Genomic DNA, 26,460 nt, shown 5'->3' with positions numbered 1-26,460 from the left:
AATGCTGAAGTCACTGGCAGGCACCCCCAAGAAACCCACCCAGCTGAGGCTGCTGTGCCATCGTGATGTGCTTCCTGAAAGCTGGGCTGAACAACCAGGAAACAACACTGGGTGGCCAAAACTATGTGCTGGCTTTGCTGGCGTCAGACCTCTCAGCCGCGTGGGACTCTCCTTCTGCTCCCTTGGGCCATCCATGTTTCACCTAAGTTTGCAGGCAGTAATTTTTTCAGTTCCTGTGTGTGGGCACTATCTCTCCTCCATGCTTGGATGCAAATCCATGGGAGCAAGGCCAAAGAACCTGAAAAACCGCAACTATAACGTGTTCAGAGTTGCCTGTACCACACCCCCACTGAGGGGCAGGGGCAGGACACACTCTGGGCCTCACTAGGGTACTTGTTCTTTCCCAAGAGGCACATCACGATGGCACAGCAGCCTCGGCCCAGGCAAAGACTCCAGAGGGTCGGCCCCACCAGGGCCCCGGCCACAGACTACATACCAGATGATGGCTGGGGGGACAGGGCAGCACCTACAGGGTGGTGAATCCCATCTCTAGTTCATTTTTCCACATCTGAGGTTCCATTAGTTGGAAACTATGAGTAAGTCTGTCCATTAGGAGTAGGGTCATGCAGAAGGGTTAATAAATGAGAACTTCTTCCCCAGGGGAGTGAGAAAAAAAGGAGGAGGGGCAGGGAGGCGGGAGTCCATGCTATTAGATAAAACAATAGTTGTCTCCACACCTGGAACAGATTCTGATGGCCATGGCACAGATTTATAAATTCAAAAAAAAATCAGACCTGAGGAACTGGATTGGGGTGGGAGGGGCGAAGGGAAGGGGAGGATTTTATGCATTCTGATAGTATGCTAAGGTCCTTTCCTGCCTGAACATGTTGCTATTTTCCCAGGGAAGGCAGAACCTCCCAACAGAGATGGTTCATTCACCTTTTACTCTGACGTCTGCCCACTAGTCCCCTGGCAGAATTCATTTTCAAAACTAAGAGGCCACTTTCTTAGCAAAGCTACTAAACAATTTGCAAAGTGCTACAGTGGCTGCTGCCTCAGAAATGACAGGCGTTCCTCTCAAGACCCATATTTTATGCCAAATACATGCAAATTCCCCTCTGGCTGCTCCTACTCATATGTACCATCACCGGTTTGTCCTCCCAGATCTGGCCCATCCCTCAGAGTCTTTTCCCATTCAACCCCTGTGCTCTTCTCACCGTGTTGCTTTTCCTTGACCCCGTTTAATCTGCTGAGAATGAATGCCTGGCTGGCCTCTGACGTGCACCCCCAGCTGAGGGGAACCTATTCTATGTGGGTTTTGAAAACTGCCAGGTTGTAGTCATGGCGTTTTACTGAAAGCCTGTTCTTAAATGTAGATGGTCTGTGCATTACAAAGGAGGGGTGCATGCAGAAGAGGGCTTGGTGGGTATATGGTAGCTCTACTCAATTTTTTGAGGAACTTCCATACTGTTTTCCATAGTGGCCGCACTAATTTACATTTGTACCAACAGTTCACGAGGTTCCTTTTTTACACATACTCACCAACAGTTGTTATTTCTTTTGAATAATGGCCATTCGAACAGGTGGTTACTAGAGGGGAAAGGGGTGGGGGCAGAAAAAAAGTGGGTAATGGAGATCAAATATTTGGTAATGGAATGAAATTAGACTTCAAGTGGTAAGCAAGCAGTAGAGTATACAGATGTCAAATTAATATGTTGTACACCTGAAAATTATGTTATTAACCAATGTCACCCCAATAAATTTAATTTCAGAAAAAGGAGCGGCAGCACGAAGGAATGAACAGCTAGCTTCGTTGCTGTGGCCATGAAAAGAACTTAATTGGGGGAAATTTGACGCAAAACAAATGCTAGGTGAAACAGTCTTATTTCCTCTTTTTTAAAAAAAAACATATAGGACAAAGCATAATATACGTCTGCTTACAGATTCTTGAGTTTTAAAAAGTCTTTCTTCATTTCTAGTGCCATCAGCATCCATAACTAAAACCCAACTTTGCAAAATTCTCTGAGATCCTCAATAAATTTTAAGATTGTAAAGGTATCCTGAGACCAAAAATTTTGAGAACTGCTAAGACAATATGTCATCTACCATTACAGTGTCCTCATTTCTCGTTAATGCATTTTATTGACTAAAAATTATTTCATCTAATTCCATGAAAATTACTTTATTGGGTGCTTTCTCTATATCCTTATATCCTGAGCATGATTGCTGTTAGGTCATCTAATTATTAATCTGTGTGTGTGTGTGTGTGTGTGTGTGTGTGCGTGTATGTGTGTGTTTAATGTGTCCATGTTTCAATGTCTTTTGAAGCAGCACAATGTTGGATTTTATATGTTAATTCAGCCAGTAATCAACAATACTTGATGCACTGGTTTTACATTCTATCACCTGCTATTTATCTTACTCATTTTTATGTTTGCTTTCTTTAAATTATGTTTTCTGTAGTGCACTTTCAAATTCTTTCTTTTTTGTCAGACAATAAACTTCCCTAGTCAGTTCATCTTTCTATCATTTCAGCAGCATCATATTTTAAAGCAATTTTCATTGTTTCCTATAATTCTGCTATTAATAGTATAGTATTAAGGAAATAAACTTATCGCTTCTTGGCCTTTTGGCTAAGATCAAGTGAAGAAAATAAACTTAAATTTCCTTCTCTCTAGAGGTGAAAATGGAGTCTGGTCTGTAACATATCTTGGTCCCATAAAGTTCTTTACAAAATTATGCATATATTATCTTGCAGTTCTGACAATTTGTAAAGCACGTCTAATTTTCCACTTGAATTTTCTTTATACATATTTTTTCTATTTTGTCCTCCACAAACCTTGAGTTCTATCTAACCCTCAACTGTTCCCAAATCTCCAGTGTTCTTGACGTGAACTTCACAGCTGTGAGCCTTTGTTCACAAATTATTTCATCTCCTCTGAGTCTTAAATTATTTTCCCTGACTCTGAAGTGAAAACTCAGTGAATGTTTCCAGATACTGTACTTGGGGTCATTACTCGATTTGTCTTAATCTTGTGTGAATCCCCCAACCTGTGCCCTCAACCCATATTCCTCCTCCAAAGCTCTGGCACCCATTCTTAGCATCACATTTAAATGGTTTTCTCGGTTCTATTGGTAATTTGCAGAATTCTACATCTGCTCTGTGATGGGGTAATTTTTTATAGTTTGGTTTGTGGGTTTTAAGTTGAAAAACTTAATATCTTAAATTCTTTCTCTGAGGATTGTTCCTTACGAATTCTTGCTACAGACATACCAAGGTGGTTATTTTTATATTTCTGTGATAAATTCTAAATTACTAGGGTTTTCTCTTCTATGATCCTTTGATTGTTACCAAATCAATTTTCAGCTGGACATAGGCTTTTCAGGCCAGTTTTGTTTCAACGGTGCTAGTTCTTTTTACTTCTGCAGCAGGGCTCCTCTTCCTAGCATCTTCTCCATGTTTCTTGTTCCTCTGTAGCATTTACAAGACCCAGTTTAATAGCTTCGTGCTTTTTTTCCCCTTGGCATTCATTATTTCTTCTTTATTTGCTGTTAAAGTAATAAGGGTATGTTCCTCTGCACTTGCCTGAGAGTCTTGAACTGGTCTTGAGTTTCCCACCATCTGGGTTGGGCTGGTTTGCATTCCCCTTTGATGTTATAATACATGTTCATTGAAGTTGAGTTTGGGGCTTATCGGGCTTGTTTGCTTGTTTACTTTCCAAGATGTGCACATTTTTTCTTAGGCTCCTTTTCCTGTTTTGTGCTATTATTTTTAATTGTTTCTGACTTGGAGATGGGCTGAGAGTGAGAATTAGCCTGACTTTGGCTCTTTTTGCTATTACTCACATTTTCCCAGAAGCCCCACACATACTTTCTGAATTTTACAGAAAGGCCCTTGATTCCTGGCTTAAAGGGTGTTAAGAGGAAGACGGGCTCAGGGTCGGGATGCTCAGGAATCCAGTCCTGTACAGTCATGAACTTGGCGATCTAGAAGTCTCTTCTTGCTCAATGAAATGGAGTAAACATTGTCCATTATGAAATCCACTACGCAGGCTGCCAGGACAAATGGGATCCCACCCAAAGCCAATCGTTGCTCGTACAGGGAAATTGGCTAGCACTGCCAGAGACTACTCCAGCCTCCCCCGTCCCTGATGTCACAACTCAGAGGCTGCTGCCTGCCTAGGAGGTTGTAGAAAGTTCTGTAGGTCCTCTCTGTGTGTCCTACAGGGCTCCTCAGGCCAGGTCCCTGTCTGATGGCTTTTATGAAAAACTCTCTGCTCCCCATTCTGGGGCTCTTCTTGGCCTACTACTATTCTGCATATGAGGAATTCAGACCAGGTAAGTACCAATGGGTCTAATTTGGGAGGAATAGATTTTTTAAAAAGGAAGGAAACAGAGGGTAGCTGGAGTATTTCTGATGGTCATGCTGACTTCCTGATCCCCAAAGCTGCTGAACAACAGGGGACCCTGAGGTGAGACTGTATTTCTGTGCACTCCAGCCACAGGCTATGGGTCAGAGGGGTGTGGGGAAGGGTAATCAAATAGCCAAAAGGTTGCCAAGTCGTCCATGCTGTACTTGGCATCCTTAGTACGAAGCAATTTTGGATCCCCTACAAAAATGAGGGTAATTCTAAAATTCACAGGCTCTGTGGAAAGCCTGATGAGGGGAGGTCAGAAAGCAATCTGGAGTTGCTGACTAACTAGAAATGAGGAGAAATCCCTGGAATCTCTATGAGCACATGTGTTTTGACGACTTTTTTGAATTTTATTTCTATTGAGCAAAATTGGATGATTCCATAAGTGTCTAGAACTCTGTCCATGGAGTTTTTTTAGGAAGGGCAGGAGGGAGACTTGGTTTTGAACAACCAAGCCAAAGCCCCATTTCAGACCATATTTATGAAAGACTAAGTGTTCCTTCATGGATTTCTGCAGTTTGAGATCAGTTGATCCGGGCTCATAACCTTTAGACACTGAGATAAGGCTGCCCACAGCCAGAGCAGCAGGAGGAATGTTGCTGTCGAGTTGGGTATGCTCCTCACTTCCTTTTGGGGTTTCCCAGAAATGCTCCGAGGAAAGAAAGTGATTGTCACAGGGGCCAGCAAGGGGATCGGAAAAGAGATGGCCTATCACCTGGCGAAGATGGGAGCCCATGTGATGGTGACAGCGAGGTCAGAAGAAACTCTAAAGAAGGTGAAGGTTTTGTGCCCACAGACACATACACCCTCACATGCCCAGATGTATTCTTATATATACTCACATATACATGCCAACACACGGAGGCTGGCACATCCATACACAGACGCACACACACACATAAACACATACCTACAGGCTCAAACACCCACAAAAATATAAACATATGCATTTCAGTATTCATTCCCTTGCACAATACAGACAAAGTTCTTGGGCTGCATATACTCATAGACAGGCCTTTTCACACACATTTACACATGAAGTCAGAGGTATATAGATATATGTTCAGATACCAAAATTCCAGAACCTACCCATGAATTCATATTCTCACACCCATGCAGATTCTCAAACACATGCCCTCTCACATACTCAGACTCACAAACGCAAGTATATACAAACATTCACAAACTTAGGGCTACCCACATAGAAACTAGCATCATTCAGAAATATCTGTTCACATAAACTCGTAAACACAAATCATGGACTTGAACCCCAGCACAAGGATGATTTATCCATTTACACCCTACCTGAAATATTTCCAGAAAGTAGTTCATACAGAGGACAAAGAGTGTTTCTGGTTGCATTTAGTAACACACGCACGCACGCACGCACACACACACACACACACTCACTGAACGCCCTCTCACTTGCACAAACCCGCTACCATTTCTTACCCCGACAGTGCTGTGAGCAACCTCTCCTTTAAACCTCCATGACTGTACAGACTGCCCCCAAAGGTCTGCAGCCAGTACTGACACCGTCCTCCCTGTGTCCCTGCAGGTGGTGTCCCACTGCCAGGAGCTTGGCGCAGCCTCGGCACACTACATTGCTGGCAGCATGGACGACATGACTTTCGCAGAGCAATTTGTTGCCAAAGCTGGAAAGCTCATGGGTGAGGCTGCTTCTCCTCTTTCCTCTTTTGGACTTTGCTCTAGGCGTCCCCAGGGAGCTTTGGGGAGGGGGACGGGGAGAGGGAGCAGGGGAGGAAAGGTATCAACCCCACATGGCTTCTCTCAACACAGCCATTTCTTGCAGGGGGACTAGACATGCTCATTCTCAACCACATCACCAGCACTACTATGGTACCATTCGATGGTGATATCCACTTAGTGCGCAAAAGCATGGAGGTGAACTTCCTGAGTTACGTGGTCCTGAGTATGGCTGCCTTGCCCATGCTGAAGCAGAGCAACGGAAGCATTGTTGTTGTCTCCTCAGTGGCTGGTGAGTGGGGCGGGGGCCCATGTCAAAGGCAGGAGCAGGAGAAGTGCCAGGAATGGGGTTGGGGGCTCTGTGGTACATACGAATTTGTTTTATCAGTTTTCATGCAGAGAAGTAACATGCTACAAACTGGAAGTTGAAATGCTCACAATGATATTAAGCAAAACTGATTAGTTGCTTACCTACATGTGTGGACAGGCAGATGTGTGAGTAAGAGACGTGGGTATGTAAACTCCATGAAGAGCATGCGTGCTGAGTAAAAGATATGCTGTTGAGAACAAGTGGGGCCATGCGAAATGTGAGATTATGCAAGATAGATGGGATTCAAGATCCCTGGAAGGAACAGAGCAAGAGCAGCAGTTCAGAGTATCCACCAGAAGCCTGGTGGTTTGTGATCTACAAATGGAAGTCCAAAGGGACATCTAGAAACTGCTGGAGGTATAGCCTGTCCTGATACTTAAGGGAGAGACCTGATCATGATGGATAAAAAAGACCTTGCTTTCTTCATGACCAAGAGAGATAGGTTGGTGAAGTTAGTTGATGCCAAGGTAGAACTGAGAGGTGACATATGTTCACAACATATGCTCACAAGAAGTCCGTGATGCTTTGGATGATGGCCGTGTCAGAAGTTATCAACAGGAAAAAGCCTGAGAGTCTTCAGCTTGGGGGATTCCTAGGCCCATTTCATTGTGGGTCCAGGAGAGAAGCGCCACACACATTTGTTGATTAGTCCGTTAGAGGATGTGGCTGGAAAGTGCAAACAGCAGGATCAAAGTCAGCCATCCAAATGTTCCTGGCAGTGTAGAAACAAACAACCCAGAGGAATTTGTGAATACTTAAGTACATCACAAATGTTAGTTATTAACTGTAACTAAAAACGCCATCTATGTTGTAGAATTCTACTTCCTGGATGGCAAAGGCCTTCAGAGTGATGGAATAAAAGGGCATTGTGTCTGTGCTAACCCCCAAAAGGAGTGATTGATATGCATCCCTGTGCTTCCCAGACAACACAGACTTGCTACCCCTCCCCAGACACAGCCTCTCTCTGGGCTGAAAGGAAGGGAGAGCTTCCCGATGCATACTGAGTGGGAAGGCGCTGGGCACATCCCCAATTCCCCCTAGGGCATTGGCTAAAATCCTCACATCGGTCATGATACAGGTGGCTTTAAAGATTCCAGCTGACTAAATAATACGTCCACTCTAGGCAAAGGTGTGCTTTATCTTTGACTGGAGAATTGAACTTTTGATAATGTACACACAGTGTCAATGTTCTCGAAAGGAACAAGAATGACTGTAGAAGTCCAGGGGCTTGTTGAAATGTTGATAACCTCTGCTTCCATGCATCTTCTACACCTACCAACTGTCACTTTGTAATTTCCATGGACTCTGGGAGGACTACTATACTTCATGTCTGTTCTTTGTATATCCGAAAGAATTCAGCCTGTTTGCTTTGAAGCGTGTCTGTGAACTCCCTAAGTGAAGAATTTCTCTATTCTATGCTTTCTTTTAAATAGTCAGCAAACATGTTCATTATTCCCTCCTCCTTAAAATCTAAATTCCACAAACATGAAACGCTAAACCTCAAACTGAGGTCAGCCAAAGAAAATTGGGGTGGATTTTTAATCATTCCTTTCAGAGAATGCAGTAAGCTGTTTAGTGAATTACAGTGATAAGCAATTGTTTTTGTCCCAATGCATTCCCTGGTATTGCATTACATGGAAATCCTGTACTTGTAATATATTCTTTAAAGCCTCTGCTACTTCTTTGGCACCAACAGAAACAGTATTGCTGTCTCTGGGGATGTCCTTACAGACCATGTCCATCCACCACTCAACACGGTTTTTCCACCTTCTGATCAATGTACAAGTGACACTGATTAGTCTTCCCTCCTTTCACCATTCAAGTTTAGATATAAGTTGAGCTATTACAACACATACCCTAATTTACAATGGCTTAAACAAGTAGAAATTTCTTTTTCTCTCATGAAACAGCCTGGGGTAAGCAGTCCAGGACTGATATGATAGTTCTATCCCATGATGTTGTCTAGGAAACTTAGTATCTCAAAAACACCATCTCTGGGGTGTAACCCTCGCGTGCATGTCAGGACAGCTCATTATCAAGTCAGAATGGTAGCTGGAGAAAATAGAGAGAGAAGAGTACATATAACGTGTGAGTTATACACTTCTCTTCTGCCACAGCTGGCTGCAATTGTGGTCTTTCTTTGAAGAGGATTGTGTACAACTGAAAATCAGAGATTCTATTCCTAGAAAAGGTACCAGTGTTGATAAACAACTAACAGTGTCCAACATCACTCATGAGAAGATGCATTCAGACTAGAAAGCAGCCGTCCTTCCAGGCCACCCCACACCGTACACACTCACCCCAGACCAAATGTCTCACATTCAAGGTCCATCACGAAAACAAAACCCCTTCCATCAGGCAGTGGTGCAGGGGACAGTGGGGTAGGTGAAATAATGGAAAGAGAATGCCTGCATGGTATTTGCAAAACAAACTGAGACAGAGATATTAATACTCCATTTTAACTGGAAAAAAATCCCTCAATTGTGCAGACAACATTTGGAAACATCTGGAAAATTTTATCTGCCATGAGTCAGAAGGGGTCTTCATGACATAGGTTCCACTTTAGAAAAGTAAAGTTCATTCCATTTTCACACCCCTTAGCTCTGCGAACCCCATAACTGTGGCACATCACATCAGCTATACACATGGCATCTAGAACCCAGCATCCAGCTCTGCTTCTCTGCCTCTTCTTTCCTCCCTCTCAGGAGAATCATGGACCAGCCTTGTCACCCCCTGCCCCTTTCTCTGCTCAGGATCCATTTAAACTCACCCTGGCAAATACTTCATAAGACAATGATTTTGTGCAAAACTCAAGCCAATGTATGAAATCACTTGTTAGACATTAACCTATTTGTCAGTCGAAAGCCGCCTGTGTGGTCTAAACCTATTTTAAAAATCTAACATTACAAAGAGGAAAAAAAAAAGAAAAAAGAAAACAGGTTTCTCAACTACACACATCAACTAACAGGATTAAGAATGTCCATAATGGTGTTTTGGTGTTTTGCGTAAAGAAAGACTATACAAATGTTAATTTCATCCCTGCTGTCAGTTCCCACATACCCACTTTTTCCTGAAAGGTAGACCAATGCTTCAATGTATAGATATACGTTGGGGTGCAGTGGGGAGGGGGGGCTGAGGTCAAGGTCTAGGATGCAAAGGGGCCTAGGAACTAGAGTAGATAGGGGTGAGGTACCCTCCCTCAGTTGTTCTAATTTTTCTAAGGAAAGATGAATCTTTATGCTTAAATACAATTACCCCTAAAAATAATTTTCAGACCAAAATTTCCCAAATGAGTAGAAGTGTTTATGCATATGAGTGCAGGTATTTATTTGTATAGGGGAAGGGGGGGGGGTGCTGCTGCAGGTTTGGACTATTTGGAGAGAAATATGGGGAAGTGAGGTATGTGTGTGTATAGCTATGGCATCTATAGGGCCTGGAAGAAGGACAAAAAGGAAATCAGAGTAAGAATCAACAACCTGGATGTAAAAATTTCATTGTTGCCTAAATTCAAGAGATTATGTTTAGGCAGAACTTGAAGGATTGAGAGAAGCTGCTGGACTCAACTTCACGTTCAGTGTTAGATCTGCCCCCCAAAGAGGCACAAGATGAGATTTAAAAGGGGGAGAGATGACTCCCTGCTAAAGACAGTTGACAATTTAGTTTCGGTTGAGAACAATATGACGCGATCCGTGACAACCAGTGCTCCACATTCCCCCCTTGGAAGGCTGGTTAGAGCTTCAGCAGTTGTCAGGGCTACTTAACCCTGCTAGGCTATTGGCTTCGTTCAGTGTCCTTCTGGATGAAATAGCAGGGCACCAGCATCATTCATTTCTTTACTCACCAAGAAGTTTGAGAAGACTTACGACACATACACTCTAATTAAAATATACAAATAGACAACTAGATCTTCAGAAAAGAAGGACATACAAATGCCAAAATTAGACTCAACACAGATGCTGTGCTTAAGTTTCAAATTTGGTTCTTGAATTTCTTCACACAAAAAAGGGTAGGATCAGTATATATGTAAAATTATATTCAAAGAAGGAAGCACTACAGAAAGCAAATAATTTCTGAAATTATTTCTCAGAAAAGATTATAAATTGATGACACAAAGTAATCAAAAGGGTAATGCCCCAACTTTTTAAAAATGTTTCTATGATTATAAATGTTACACACACACACACACACACACACACACACACACACACCATGCAAATTTTAAAAATTACAAAAAGTGTAAAATGAAATTAAAATCCTCCATAATTAATGCCAAAATTTTGGAGAATTTTCTTCCAGATAGATATAGATACAGATGTAGATATAGCTATATGAGGTCTGACAATTAAGTTCGTGAACTTGTTGCAATAATGTTACTAAACTTTTTTGATATCAGAGAGATTATTCATTATGAATTTGTACCAACTGGACAAACAGTTAACCAACTGTACTATCTGGAAGTGCTGAAAAGGCTGCGTGAAACACTTAGACAAAAATGACCTGAACTTTTCACCAACAATTCATGGCTCTTGCATCATGACAACGCATCAGCTCACTGTCTATGAGGGAGGTTTTAGCCAGTAAACACATAACTGTATTGGAACACCCTCCCTACTCACCTGACCTGGCCCCCAGTGACTTCTTTCTTTAACCGAAGATAAAGGAAATATTTAAAGGAAGACATTTTGATGACATTCAGGACATCAAGGGTAATACGATGACAGTTTGATGGCCATTCCAGAAAGAGTTCCAAAATTGCTTTGAAGGGTGGACTAGGCGCTGGCGTCAGTGCATAGCTTCCCTAGGGGAGTACTTTGAAGGTGACCGTAATGATATTCAGCAATGAGGTATGTAGTAGTTTTTCCAGGATGAGTTCACGAACTTAATTGTCCGACCCCATAGAGAACATTTTTCTACTGCCAGATATTTAGGCTACTTTCAATATTTTGCTTTTTAAAAAACTCTATAATAAATGTTCTTGTTCATAAATCTGTGGCTAAGTTGATGATCATTTCCTTGATAAATTCTTAGCACTAGATTTACTGGGTGAAATGTTGGAACCATTTTAAGGCTGTTGGTACATGTTTCCAAATTGCTCTAAACAAAATGAAAAATAAAGGTTTAGACTTCTTAAATATACAAAAATAAATCCAATTTAAGTGAATGCTAAGAGCATGATGTCCCATTTCCATCCTGAGTATACATGTGAGTGTTATGTCACACCTACTATGCAGAGATAACAAAAGTTTTCAGCTACTGACAATTTTGTGGATAAAAGTAAAAGGTGTTTAGTGCAGTTCCCTGGGTATCCACAGGGCACTGGTTCCAGGATACCAAAATCCATGGGTGTTCAGTCCCTTATGTAAAATGGCATAGAATATGCATATAACCTATGAATATCCTCCTGTAATACGCTTGTGAAGTGATGACCACAGTGACTTCATCTTGTACTCTGGACTCCATCTTGTTGGACAAACAAATTGCACTAACCTCGCTAAGCTGCCAAAAAAAAAAAAAAAAAAAAATTATTTGTTGAGAAAACTTTCAAGGACTACACAAAATAGTTGTGCCTTTTAAGGACTATGCAAAAACGGTTTGTTTCCCAGTAACGGAAAGGAAACCAATGACTTGCAAAAGATAAATTTCCCTCCAATCATAATTCTTGGTAAACAACCAACGTAAACTGAATGCTGATCCCCAGACAGGACACTTTTTTGGTTGCTGCCAGAATCTGTGTCCCTGAATTGCAAATCGAGCCCCCAAGAAATACTTTGCTTGCCTTGCAGCCTTGCCTTTTTCTCTTGGTCAACACTTTAAATCATCTCTAGATTACTTATAATGCTTAATAAAATGTGAATACTATAACTAGTTGTTATACTGTATTGTTTAGGGGATAACGACAAGACAAAAAGTCTGTGCATGTTCAGTCAGATGCACTATCATAGGTCTAACGACATAGATGTCTCCAACAACATAACATTTTTTTTTAGAATATTTTCAATCCACTGTTAGTTGAATCTATCCGTGAAGAATCTGCAGATACGGAGGACAGACTGTAGTTATAATTTGAATTTTTTTGTTTACTGGTGAGATGGAACATTGTCTCCCTGAGCTCAGTAGTATGTATTCTATTTTTGGTTACCATTACAGCCTTATTTCCTGAAACAGCACCTGGCATGTAGTGGCTATTTAATGAAAATCGGGTAATTAATGAATGAATTTCATTTTCATGTGTTTACAGGCTATTTATATTTTCTGTTCTGTGGATTCTTTTTCCATGTCCTTATCCACTGAGGTGTTAGCAAAACTTTCTTAACAATAAATACAGCAAATCAATTTCACATGCAGCTTCTTGTTGCAAACTTTGAAAAAGGCATATCATTGAAAATACAAACGAAATAGAATTTTAAAATGAAAAGTGAATCTAACATGGTGTGAATATATAGCTTTAGATGGTTGAGCTACCCCCAATGAGGATTCCTGTTGAAATAAGTACTGATTTCGATGAGAAGTCCACTTGAGGTACCACCAGATGTGGAATGGCTGGGAAGAGAGCATAACTTTACAACTGAGAAATTCATTCTAGAAATAAACTTGCACAAGTGTTCCCCAAATATATTCATTCATTTATTCAAAAACTATGAATTTAGGATCCACTGAGCGCCAGGCACTGTGCCAGACGCTGGGGCTATGCAGTTAGCAAGAGAGGCAAGGGAAGCTGCTTGTCACCATGGAGCCCACATTCCAGTGTGAGGCGATTGTTAGGGCACTGTTTATAGACATCACAAATAATAATAAACTGAAAGCAACCGAATACCCACCACGAGGACAAGCTCCTAGATTGTAGTAATCTACTATGTAAATGTTTATACATCCTGACTATAAAAATCACACGTTCAAAAAAATAATTTAGATAACAGTATATATAGTATTAGCTCAATTGTGTTTAAGGAAAGGGGCTTTTACTTTTCATTTTACACATTTTGGAACTGTTTATTGTACAACAATCTTGGTATAAATTACTAGAATAATTTTTTTTTAAGTAAAAGATAGGGCTCTATATGGTAACCAAACCAACATACTTCTCTTAGAGTAACTGACTTCATGAGGACAGAGCTGCGCAATCTCACAAGTAAATGAACAAATTCAAACTACTAAATACCATGGAGGGGGTGGGGGTGTTGTTTTTTGTTGCTTTGGTTTCTTGGTTTAGCTATAAAATTGTCAATTGTTGACAACTTGGTTAATTCCACAAAAGAGGTGTGAGACAGGCTCTCTCAGGTACTCTTGGTGGAAAAGGATATAGTTCCTTTATTCATTCTAACTGGTCTTCACTATTGATTTGTAAAAGTCTAGTCTTCATTTTCATTTTGTCGAAAGCAATTTGGCAATGTGTATCAATTGCTTTAAAAGTATTCCCACGATGTCACCCAACAAATATAATGCTAAGAATCTATCAAGGAATAATCATCAACCCAGTCACAGATATATGGACAAAAACATGTATGGTAGGATTTTTTTTCAATGTGTCTATAAACCTACAAGCAAAGCTACCAATGTTGAAAATAGTCAAGTGACATGTGCCTAAAGTTGGTCGTCACAATCAACTGAAAGTCGGAATCCAATTAATGTCTGGCATGGTCCATTTTACTCTTTGGGTTTTAAATTATTTAATGTTTTTCCATGAAGTTTTCTGGTTCAGGAACTCCTATGTAATATGCGCAGATAATAAATCCTTTATTTCTAGCATTAGAAAATCAGTCTTTCCCTGTACTCTCTAAATCAGGAAATGTTGAACAATACTTAAAGAGTATTATTTTGAAGAAGTGCCGAATCACTGGCCCATATTGGGCACACTTCTGTCTCAGTCCATCCCTGGGGAGCCAGCTGGCCTTATGGGAACTGCAGCAGAGAAGCCATCAGGACATAGGTCACCCCAGGATCTCCCAGGGCTGGCTAGCATGGTGATGCCATACCTGCTTCTCTCAGCATGTGCTCCTCTTTCTTCTCTATAATCCTTTGCTTCATTTGGTACATAGTTAAACCTGGCTGCCATAGTGCCTTTCTCAGCGAAACAACTTGCACAATACACTTTTGACTTCTGCTCCATGGCCATCTCACTTTGTCTTTCAATCTCCCAACTCCAAATTTCCCCCCAAAGAAAAGCCATCTAATTGGTTCAGTTGAATTCTATACGTCAATTCCCCCAAGTCATTCAGCCTAAAGAGGTACGGTTATTGACAGGTCTAATCGGTGAGGCCACGGGGAGGGCAGAGTTAGGCTACAAGCAGGGCAGGCAGTGGTAGACATGTCAGAGTCCCTTGCATATCCTTTGGATGCTCTTCCTTAAATATTGCTCTGTCAGCACAGGTTGTCAAGCTTGAGCAGGATGGGACAGCTTTGTCAGGGAGCAGTCATGGCAGCCTGACTTGGGATATCAAGACAGAGATGAAATAAGGAAGGAGTCCACACGAGGGGCAGCAATGGTGATTTGGTTCACACCAGGCCAAGGAAGTTATCCATGCAGCACCTGGCATGGGTGCCAGAACTAAGAGAGGCAACGAGGGCATCTGCAAAGGGGGCTGCAAGGGGGTAGCTCAACATGGAGTGAAGAGGGCATCGTGTGGCCTGGCATGGGGTGTCAGCATTCAAGGGGAGGAGGAGGGCACCCACACAGAGGGCACAGAGCAACTGAAGAATAATCACGTGCAGGGGCATTAAGCAAATAAGTAGTATATGTTGAGGATAATGGAAGCTAGGTTCTTACTGTCAGTATTACAAATATGAAAAGGAAGAAAATTAGAATGAACCCTGTGCTCCTGCCAAAAAATGCGCAGCCTGAATCAAATCATGAGGAAACAACAGAAAAATAAAAGCAGAGGGACATTCACCAGCAGTGTGCTGGCAAGTATTTAACCACTAGCTCTCTAGAAGAGAAAAATTAAAAAGAGAAAAAAAAAATGTTTGTAGCATTTCTGTGGTCTGAAGAATCTCATGATGGCCACTTCAACATGACCTCAGCCTGCCTGCAAAATTCATGGAAAGTGAACAGTCAGTTTTCGTGATCCAGTGTGAGTCAGCTCCAGCCCATCACCTTGTACAGAATTATCGGCAGCACTCAACAGTGTCAAGGTCATGGCAGTCAAGGAAATACTGGGGAATGTTCCAGCTTAAAAGAAGCTGAAGAGTGACGACAGCTAAATGCAACATGTGATCCTCAATTGGACTGTTTGCTATAAAAGGTATTACTAGGACAAGCGGCAAAACTTGAATGGGGTTTATGGACTAGATGACAGGGATGGATACATCAGTGTTAATGCAGTGGGTTGAATGGTGGCCCTCAAAGAGACATGTCTATATGCTAAGTCCCTGAACCGTGTATGCGACCTAATTTGTAAAAAGGATCTTTGAAGATGAGAGTTAAGGGTCTTGTGATGAGATCATCCAGGATTATGGGGTCGGCTCTAAAGCCAATGATAAGTGTCCTTAGAAGAGACAGAAGAGAAGACAGGAACAGAAGGGGACAAAGAGACGGCCAGATAACGATACAGATACATGCAAAAAACTAAAACTGGACCACTTTCTCACATCATATACCAAAATAAATTCAAAATGGATTAAAGACTTAAATGTTAGACTTGAAACTATAAAACTTCTGGAAGAAAACAGAGGCAGTAAACCCTTTGACACTGCTCTTAGTAATATCTTTTTGGATATATCTCCTTGAGCAAAGGAAACAAAAGAAAAAATAAACTACATCAAACTAAAGTTTTTACACAGCAAAGGAAACTATCAACAAAATGAAACAACCTACTGAATGGGAGAAGATATTCGCAAATGACACATCTGATAAGGGGTTAATAAGCAAAATATATAAAGAACTCACACAACACCAAAGCAACAACAACAAAAAAGTAATCCAATTAAGAAACAGGCAGAGGACCTGAATAGACATTTCTCCCAAGAGGACATACAGATGGCCAACAGACACATGAAAAGATGTTCAATGTCACTAATCATCAGGGAAATGCAAATTAAAACCAGAATGAGATATCACCTCACACCTGTCAGGATGGCTGCCATCAATAAATCAACAGACAAGAAGTGCTGGCGAGGATATGGACCCTCGTGCACTGTTGGTGGGATTGCAAATTGGTGCAGCCACTACGGGAAACAGTATGGAGGTTCTTCAAAAAATTAAAAACAGAGCTGCCATACAATCCAGCAATTCCACTTCTGGGTATTTATCCAAAGAAAACAAAAACACTAATCTGAAAAGACACATGCACCCCTATATTTATTGCAGAATTACTAGTAATAGCCAGGATATGGAAGCAACCCAGCTGTCCATCAATAGATAAAGAAGATGTGGTACATATAATGGAATACGACTCAACAATAAAAAAGAATGAAATCTTAACATTTGCAACAATATGGATGGATCCAGGGTATTATGCTAAGTGAAATAAGTCAGACAGAGAAAGAAACTTACCACATGATCTCACGTGTGGAATCTAAAAAAAACAAATGAATAAACAAAACAAAACAGAAACAGTCCCAGAGATATAGAGAACAAGCTGATGGTTGCCAAAGGGAAGGAGGTGGGGGGATGGGAACAAATAAATAAGTCAATAAAGAGGCAGAGTTTACAGTGATGAAGCCGTAAGGTATGCTGACAGCCCCTACACGCTGCGAGAGGAAAGGGAGGATTCTCTCTGCCTGAGAGCCTTTACAGCTTGATTTCAGACTTCTGGTCCCCAGAACTGTGAGAGAATACATTTCTATTGTCCTAAGTCACCCAGTTTATGGTAACTGATTATGGCAGGTCCCGGAAACTAGTAAGTTTTGATGATTTATGTAGAAGAATGTCTCTATGTGCGGGAAATACATGCCAACATACTCATAGTGATGAAACATCAGGTCCAGTAATTACTTCAATTATAACAATTATTCTCAACTAGTTCAGGAAGGCGAGGGGGAGGTCACTTATACTATTCTCCCAACGCTTCTGTAAGTTTGAAATTATTTCAAAAGAAAAAAGTGGCTTGGAGAAGGTGAGAGTGGATTGTGTGAGGCTTTTTCGTGGATTGCTCAGAGACCCCCTGCAGGAGACCCCCTTAGCCTCAAGAATGCTTCCGCTAGCTCACTCCTGTCAGCTGGGTGTTGATCAGCCCAGCCCTCTCGGCCCAGCCCACCTACCATCCCTCAGCAGGGGACGCCGAGCCAGCCCCACTCCATGGGATCCCTGCCATTTGTGGACAGATAAGATCTCATAATGCACTCAGCTTTGGTCTCAAACTAGGACAGTTCCAACCCTGCCTCTTGCCTTTAGGCTTTCAGCTGTGAGTCAAATAACAACCCCCAAACTGCAGAGGACACTTGTAAAGGTCTCCAAATAATCCTCTTGAGGCCACTCTCGTGTGACTTAAAGTGAAGGGAACGCTTCCCCTAACCCTTGGTTCGATGAACGCACAGGACACTGACAAAGCTCCCTTCTCCAAGCACAACTATTCAGGTTGCATGTGGGTGATTAGGTAATGCTGGTGGAACTGGTTTGCGACCACCATTCAACTGTGGGCGTTCTTAAAATCTGTGCTTTTATCCTTGCCTTGGGAATTGTGCTTATGCTCTGACATAGGAGGAGCCACATTTCACAGGCAGGTAGGAGGCACAGAAATGCTCTTGCCAAAGTCACCTTGTAAAATTGAGTAATAGATTTTATCTTCCTTCTCTCTGTAGCGTTTTGTGCTGTTTCAACACCACACACTCCTCCTTTGTCTTCAGGCAAAACTCTTCCCTGGATTTCCTCCAATTGCTAAGACTGCCCCCTTTTCTGTTCTCTTCATCTCCCCAGTCTTTTGTTTGGTCCTTGGGATACTTTCCACCCTAAGCCCTCTTCTGTTTTCATCCTGGGCAATGTCATCCATTCCCGTTGCTTCAATTATTATTGGATTATGAGTTGTCTCAATACTTAGGATGGTGCCTCAGGTTCTCCAAAGCCTGGAGTAGTGAGATGGATTTATTTTTAAATCTGACTCAGCCCAAACAACTAAAGAGTTTAGACCATGAGGGACCCAGCTGGGGAAAGAACTTTGGGAAGAGCTGGAATAAAGGGGCAGGATCCAGGGTGTGTTCCCAGTCTCAAAGCCATCGAGAACATCAAGGTGGGGCTCAGTCAGAAGACCTCGTACATATGCCCAGGTTCACTCCGAAAATGAAGGCAGACAGGAAGTTTTTCAATCCTGTACATTTTCTTCTGACCTCTCGATTAAAGCAGTTTAAAATCTGCTTTTGAAACGGAAATAATTTCGAAATCTCAGGAAGGCAGTTGGGGACAGAGGGTGTGGAACGGAGGATGCAAACACTGAGGCCTGCTTTTGACCTCTTCTGCTCAGTTAACAAGCTCCAGCACACAACTTCATGTGCCAGCACTCTGGCTCCTGCTGTTTCTGCAGCGGCTAAGTCCCAGCGTTTCTGGGACAGAGCTAATTGCAAACAGTCTGTCCCAGTTATCACCAAGTCTGCACTCTTACTTGTCAGGCTGTATGTCCCGTATTTAAGTTCAGAGAATATGGTCACCATAGCTCTGCGTCTTTGTATCTAAAACCTCCCAGAAAAGCAATCTAACTGCCGTGTATCTATTCTTCTATAATACTAGCTTCATTCTCCCCACTTAAACCAAAACTTAACCTTGGTCAAAGAACTCAGGCTCCTAATCCTCCCAGTTTCATGACTGCCTCATGTATATTAGAACGGTACATTTATTACCTTATTAATTTCATTTAATTAAGCTCATACTTTGGCATATTTTTTAAGTGGTAGTTGAGCAAGTGGATCTTTTAGGGTGCAATCAGAAAACAACCTGACTCTTTCCTTCAGCTCTATTCTATGTGTGAGCTCGTCTCTGAACCTGGATGTGATCTAGGGCAGATGGCAACACTCTACGATAATAAGAGACCCTCTGGCTGCTTCCAAGAAAGGTCTCACTTCAGTAATTTAAATGTCCAGTCGTATATAATTTCACTAAAGTCCCTGCCCTCCTCAAACTCGAACCTGCTGTCGTAGAAAACCTGGGGTAGGAAAAGAGATGAGTTTGGCCTTTCTTCCTGTTCCCCATCTCCTCCTCACTCACCAGGCTTCCTCCAGCCTCTCTTGTATAAAAGAAAGGGGAGAATGAAGGGACGAAGAGACTGTTGGGGTAGGAAAGGTCCTACTTGGCTGGCACCCAGCTGTTATAGCATTGGACTCCTCTGGCCATGGCAGATGTTCGAAGCTCGTGCTCTCTGGACTGGGAGGATAACCCCATCTGACTCTTGCATTGGGTGCTTTCGTGGGTTCTTTAGAGGGCCCTGCTGGAATATTAGTCATACTTCCTGTGATTTGGGTAGCATTTGCTGATGTTATTTCCCTCAGATTCTGGAAATCCAGTGGGAATACAGGCGAATACACCCACCACTTTGGGATGTTCTTTGGGGCAGGATTAGAAGTGACTCTGGGAGCAAAGGGATGAGCCCTGGATCAAGGCCCATAGGGTGGTGAGCAAAGTGTGGGCTGGATTTCAAGCCTCCCACAGGGAGAGCTCAACACATTTTGCAGTAGCTCTGCAATGATCTTGCCCATAACCAGAGACTCTCAGGTTGGGTCAGACCCCAGTCCTTGGTGGACCTCAAACTCCTGGGGACAAACTCTCCACAAGGTATCCCTGAAGCTCCTCTCACAAGGACTGATGTGAGCAGAAGCCCCCACCCCTGAGACACTGCTCATTTCCTCTCCCTAACTCGTGTCCTCTCTGGCCTCTTCACCTAAGCCTTTTCAGTCCCTTGGGATGATTGAGGGTCTACATGTTACAAACTCATTTTTGCTTTGGGGTTTTGTGAGTGTGTGTGTGTGTGTGTGTGTGTGTGTTGTGTGTGTGTGTTGTGTGTGTGTGTGTGTTACCACATCCTATATAAAGTCACTAGTCTGGAGCTTCCCTTCAGAATATGAACAATTACTATGTTAACCTTTGAACCGCAGCTGAAACTAGAGCAGGAAAAGTATTTGTGGCACAAAAATCACTGCTAGAGAAATTCAGACCACGGGTTCACATGGTCTCTTGCTTCTGCATCTCTGTTGCTACCTGAGCAAATACATTATAAAATGCCACAGGCAATGCCGTTATCATCATCTAGAAGGATGTAGTGGGCTGAATGGTGGCCATCCAAAAGATACATCCACCTAGAACCTGTGAATGTGACCTTATATGGAAAAGGGTCTTTCCACATGTAATTAAGTTATGGATCTCAAGATGAGATCACCCCGGATTATCTGGATGGGCCTAAATCCGATGAAAGTGTCCTAATAAGAAGAGTAAGACACACACAAAATTGGAGGAGAAAACAATGTGAAGACGAAAGTAGATATTGGAGTGATGCATTATAAACCAATGAATGCCAAAGGTTGACAGAAACATTAGAAGCTTGAAGAGACAAAGAAGGATTCTCCACTAGAGACTTTAGAGGGAAGGTGGCCCTGCTCATACCTTACTTTTGGACTTCTAGCCTCCAGAACTATGAGAAAATAAATTTCTATTGTCTCAACCCACTAAATTTATGGTAATTTGTCATGGCAGTACTGGGAAACTAATACAAAAGGACTAGGAGTGACTAACACTAACAATTTTGGGTACCCCCTCTGTCAGATTAGAAGTGAAAACAATACTGCTATTCATAAATTTTGCCAGTTTTAGGTTTAATTTTCAAGCAGAGAGAATTTTCACCAAGTCAGAAATGGCTGGCTTTGACACATGGCTCCTGAAAAACACTCATATAAAGAACAGAGGCTTACATTCCCAAAATATCTGAAAACATTTATCCGTAAAGATATATGTACCCCTATGTTCATTGCAGCATTATTCATGGTGGCCGAGAAATGGAAACAACTGAAGTGCCCTTCGATAGATGATTGGATAAAAAAAATGTGGTATAGATACACAATGGAATATTACTCAGCCATAAGAAAAGATGAAATACTGCTATTTGCGACAACATGGATGGATCTTGAGATTATCTTGCTAAGAGAAATTAGTCAAATAGAAAAAGTCGAGAACCATATGATTTCACTCATATGTGGGATATAAAACTGAAAGCAACAAATCAACAAGACAAAAAAAAAAAAACAACTCATAGACAAAGACAACAGTTTAGTGTTTTTACCAGAGGGTCAGAATAGAGGTGGGAAGGTGGAAGAGGATAAAGAGGGTCAAATATATGGTGACAGAAGGAGATTTCACTTTGGGTGGTAAACACACAATGCAATAGATAGATGATGTATTATAGAATTATACACTTGAAATCTATATAATTTTATTAACCAATGTCACCCCAATAAACTTAATTTAAAAATTAAGTTAAATTTAATAAAATAAAAGAATAAATAAAGAACAGTGGCTTCTACAGAGGATATTCCACCTAATGCTTGAAAGTGTGGGCCACTGCAGTCAAATTTGAATCGTGGTTCTCCTACTCATTAACCATGCAACTTTAGGCAATTATTTAGTCTTTAGACTTTAGACTAGCACATAAGAACTAAATCAATGTTAGCTACAATTGAGCTCCAACTTTTATGCTCATTTTGTTTGTCTGTTCCGTGTGGCCACTGTTTCTGTTTAGGTATCCTTTTCCATGCTGGAAATGGCTACCCCAGTCCCAACTTTATATGACCTTTTAGTTCAAAATTCAACAGCAGTTTATTAGAATCCTTATGTCACTTATTTCAATTTCTTGGGAGAAACAACATGATCTGTGTTCAAGCCATTGTGTATATTTGCTATCACTGGCCTACTCTCTATGGCTGGGAAGGCAAACCTTTTTGAAGGGATGTGTGTAGGGAGTCAATCGTGAGCACTTCTACTACACAGAAGCTTTGCAAATCTTATATAGTCAAACTTATATCTCCTTTCATAGTGTATGCCCTTGATTTTATGCTTTAAAGAGTATCTCTTACCTGGACATTATATATTCTTCCATATTTTATTATTTTACTTTTCACATACACATATACTCTCTAATATAATTAGACTTTATTCAACAGAATGGTGTTTCTCTTTTCTCCAAGTAGCTAGCTATTTGTCCCAACATGATTTTTTCAATAGTTCATACTTTTCTCACCAATCTGAAATAATAATACTATTAATAATAGCATTACTAAATGCTTTCTATGTGCCAGAGATTGTGCTAAGTATATTACATGAATTACTTCAGCATAGTAGTATTACTATCTACATATTACAGCTAAGAAATGGTATGCTTGGGATTCACACCCAGGTCATCTGACTCTAGATCTCAAACTTTTAACCACTATGCTATTCTTATAAATAATTTGGATCTATTTTTGACTTTAACAATAAGTAAAATTATTGACATAACTGGAAGACCAGATGTAGGGTGGGCTTCATAGTTGACTTGGCTCAAGCTCAGTGTCCCTGTGATTCTCTTGGCTCTGCTCTCTTCCATATGTGGCTTCATCCTCAGCTGACAGTGAGATAACTTCAGCAATTCCAGCCCCCATATCCATGCACAAAAATGCCCAGAAGAAAAGAAACAGGATTGCTACTTCAAGAAACTCTCCCAGAAGAACAAAGTACTTTCCCGGACATGCCAACAAAATTCTTCTTAGTCACATTGGTCCCAAATGGGTCACGTGCCCATTCCTGTATCAATTATGGGCAAGGAAGATGGGATAAAATAAATTATACAGGCCCACCCCTACAGTTAGAGAGGGTATCAGCTTACCTTTGGCACATGGGCTGCATAAAAGTAAGGATCAATATGGATTAGGTTCAGCTCTCTGCTGCAGAAAACCTAAAATAGAAGTAGATTAAATAAGTTATAAGGTAAATCAAGTCTGGAGGTAGGCAGTTTAGGGCTAGGATGGCAGCTCCATGGTCACCCAGGTTCCCTCCTTTGCTCTCAATGCTCTGCCCTTCTCAGAAAACAGCTTCTACTTCAGGATCCAAGACAGTCCTGGAGCCACAGCCGTCACATCCACCTTTGGGCACCAAGAAGGAGGAAGGGAAGGGAAGAGAGAGACTGACTTCTTCCTTTAAGGACATATCCCAGGAATCGCATGATACACTTCTGTTTACAATCCACTGGACAGCACTTAGTCACTTGGCACATTCTGGCTCAAAGAAGCTGAAAAATGTGGACCTTGTTCCAGATAACTGTAAGCCCAGCCACACTTCAGGGATTCTATTATTAAAGGACAGATGATATATTGAGAGAATACTAGCAGTCTTTGCAACAGGTGGAAATATGAATTCAATTGGGGTTCTGATACAGGGAAGAAAAGGAAACTAAAGTCTTCGAGGCAACCAACAATGTATCCCGCAGCCTTGCTTGGATATTATTTTAAGATGTTTATTAAAATATAGCTAACACACAGTATTATGCTAGTTTCAGGGGTACACCATAATTATTAAACATTTATATACCTAAAGAAGTGATCACCATAAGTCCAGCCACCATCTGACACCGTACCACCCTATCACATTATTGACTGTATTCCCTATGCTGTACATTACATCCCCACGACTTATTTGTTTTATACCTAAAAATTTGAAACTCCTATTCCCCTTCACCATTTTCCCCACTTTTTTAATTTGTCAATTACAATTGACATCCAATAGGATTCTTATATTAATTTCAGGTATACAGAATAGTGGTTAGACATTTATATAATTTAAGTGGTCCCCCTGACTAGCCTAGAACCCACCTGGCACTATACATAGTTAAAACCATATTACTGACTATATTCCCTACGCTTTACTTTTCATCCCCATGACTATTTTGTAACTACAAATTAGTACTTCTTAATCCCTTCACCTTTTTCACCCTGCCCCCAGCCCCCCCAATTTATCACCCCAATAAATCTAGTACCCATCTGACATCACACAGCTATTATTGACCATATTCCTAATGCTATACCCTACAATCCCATGACTATGGTGCAACATTAAATCTACTTCTTAATCCCTTCCCCTTTTTCATCCATCCCCCAACCTCCCCCCACCCATTTTGCAATTATCAAAATGTTTTCTGTATCTATGAGTTTGTTTCTGTTTTGTTTGTTTGTTTGTTTGTTTATATTGTTCTTTAGATTCCACATATAAGTGAAATCACATTGCATCTGTCTTTCTCTATCTGACTTACTCCACTCAGCACAATACTCTGCAGGTCCATCCATGCCGCCACAGACGGCAAGAACCCATTCCCTTCCATAGCTGAGCAATATTCCATTGTATAGATGTACCACCTCCTCCTTATCCATTTACCCATCGAGAGACACCAGGCTGCCTCCACATTTTGGCTATTGTAAACAATGCTGCAATGAACATACGGATGCACACATCCCCTCGATGCAGCATTTTGGGTTTCTTCAGATAAATTCCCAGAAGTGGGATTACTGGGTACTTATTTGTCTCTTGTAATAGCCTTTGTTTTAAAGTCTGTCTGATATAAGTATTGCTACCCCAGCTTTTTTGTTTGTTTATTTGTTTCCATTTTCATGAAATATCTTTTTTCCATCCCTTTACTTTCAGTCTGTGTGTGTCTTTCGAAGTGAGTCTCTTGTAGGCAGCATATGTAAGGGTCTTGTTTTCTTATTCATTCAGCCACTCTATTTTTTGATTGGAGCATTTAATCTATTTACACTGAAAGTAATTGTTGATAGGTATGTAATTATTGCCATTTTATTATTCATATATTTTATCTTTTTTTTTTTTCATCTGAAAGAAGTCCCTTTAAGATTCCTTGTAATATTGGTTTGACGGTGATGAACTCCTTTAGCTTTTCTTGTCTTGAAAGCTCTTTATCTGTCCTTCGATTCTAAATGATAGCTTTGTTGGGTAGAGTAATCTTGGTTGTAGGTCCTTGCTTTTTATCACTTTGTATACTTTGTGCCAATCCCTTCTGAGCAGCAAAATTTCTGTTCAGAAATCAGCAGATAGTCTTATTGGAGCTCCCTTGTAGGTAATTAACTGCTTTTCTTTTGCAGCTTTTAAGATTCTCTCTTCGTCTTTAACCTTTAGTATTTTAATTATGATGTGTCTTGTTGTGGGCCTCTTTGGGTTCATCTTGTTTGGAACTCTCTGTGCTTACTGAAGCTTGTATATCGATTTCCTTCAGCAGGTTAGGGAAGTTTTCCGTCATTATTTCTTCAAATAGGTTTTCAATTCCTTGCTCTCGCTCTTCTCCTTCTGGTACCCCTGTGATGTGAATGTTGGTATGCTTGATGTTGTCCAGAGGCCCTTTAAATGATCTTCATTTTTTTGGATTCTTTTTTCTGTTCGCTCTTCTGATTGGGTGTTTCCTGCTACCTTATCTATTAAATCATTGAGTCAATCCTCTGCTTCATCTAATCTACTTTTGATTCTCTCTCATGTATTCTTCATTTCGGTTATTGTATTCTTTATTTCTGACTTTTTTATGTTTTCTATCTCCATTTTTATGTTTCCTATTTCTTTGTTGAAGTTCTCCCTGAAATCATTTAGTTTTTTTCTGGAGCACTGTCCTGTTCTTTTATTTGGGACATGTTTCTTTGTTTCCCCATTTTGGTTGCCTCCCTGTGTTGTTTCTATGTTTTAAGTAGGGCTGCTGTGCCTCCGGGTCTTAGTACAGTGGCCTTATGTAATAGGTGTCCTGTGGGGACCAGTGGCTCAGTCTCCCTCGTCACCTGAACTGGGTGTTCCAGGTGTGTCCCTTGTGTGTGTTGTGTGTACCCTCCTATTGTAGTTGAGCCTTGGTTGCTGTTTGCATGTCAATGGGAGGGATTTATCCTTGGGCTGGTTGGTTGTAAGGACTGGCCATGACTACAGTGGAGGAGCTGTTGTCCAGGGGCTGATCCTACAGAGCAGGATTCACTTTAGCAGGGCTCTGGTTCCTGCACAGTCTGCCCTTTGGATGTGTCATCCTTGGTGGCAGCTCTGTCTTA

The 26,460-nt window shown here is 41.3% G+C and overlaps 2 protein-coding genes and 1 pseudogene across 4 annotated transcripts in view; 2 read left to right on the top strand and 1 right to left on the bottom strand.

Annotated features, from left to right (window-relative positions):
• Positions 1-26,460, top strand: part of HSD11B1 (hydroxysteroid 11-beta dehydrogenase 1) — a 41,828-nt gene that overhangs the window by 9,642 nt on the left and 5,726 nt on the right. For both annotated transcript variants that reach the window (XM_074321970.2, XM_088801664.1), the window contains exons 2-5: positions 4,228-4,338; positions 5,060-5,190; positions 5,974-6,085; positions 6,229-6,414. In XM_074321970.2, coding sequence (XP_074178071.2) covers positions 4,254-4,338; positions 5,060-5,190; positions 5,974-6,085; positions 6,229-6,414 — 514 coding nt within the window. In that variant the 5' untranslated portion in view covers positions 4,228-4,253. The remainder of the gene's footprint in view (positions 1-4,227; positions 4,339-5,059; positions 5,191-5,973; positions 6,086-6,228; positions 6,415-26,460) is intronic.
• Positions 2,614-2,781, top strand: LOC148756633 (U2 spliceosomal RNA; annotated as a pseudogene).
• The window catches only part of C11H1orf74 (chromosome 11 C1orf74 homolog), a 66,215-nt gene continuing 46,875 nt past the window's right edge, over positions 7,121-26,460 (bottom strand). Inside the window, exons 6-7 of one of the 2 annotated variants that reach the window (XR_016022758.1) lie at positions 23,262-23,330; positions 7,121-7,204 (exon numbers count right to left, since the gene is read on the bottom strand). The gene's annotated coding sequence lies outside the window, so the exon portion shown is untranslated. Of the gene's footprint in view, positions 7,205-10,531; positions 11,989-23,261; positions 23,331-26,460 lie in introns of those variants that run through there. The other variant, XR_016022756.1, reaches the window with a different exon arrangement.

The sequence above is a fragment of the Rhinolophus sinicus genome, chromosome 11, assembly GCF_057876585.1.
Source record: "Rhinolophus sinicus isolate RSI-liver-muscle chromosome 11, RSI-T2T, whole genome shotgun sequence".
Lineage (NCBI taxonomy): Eukaryota > Metazoa > Chordata > Mammalia > Chiroptera > Rhinolophidae > Rhinolophus > Rhinolophus sinicus.
Note: the sequence above shows the minus strand (reverse complement) of the source record. Positions and strands in the feature narration are given on the sequence as shown.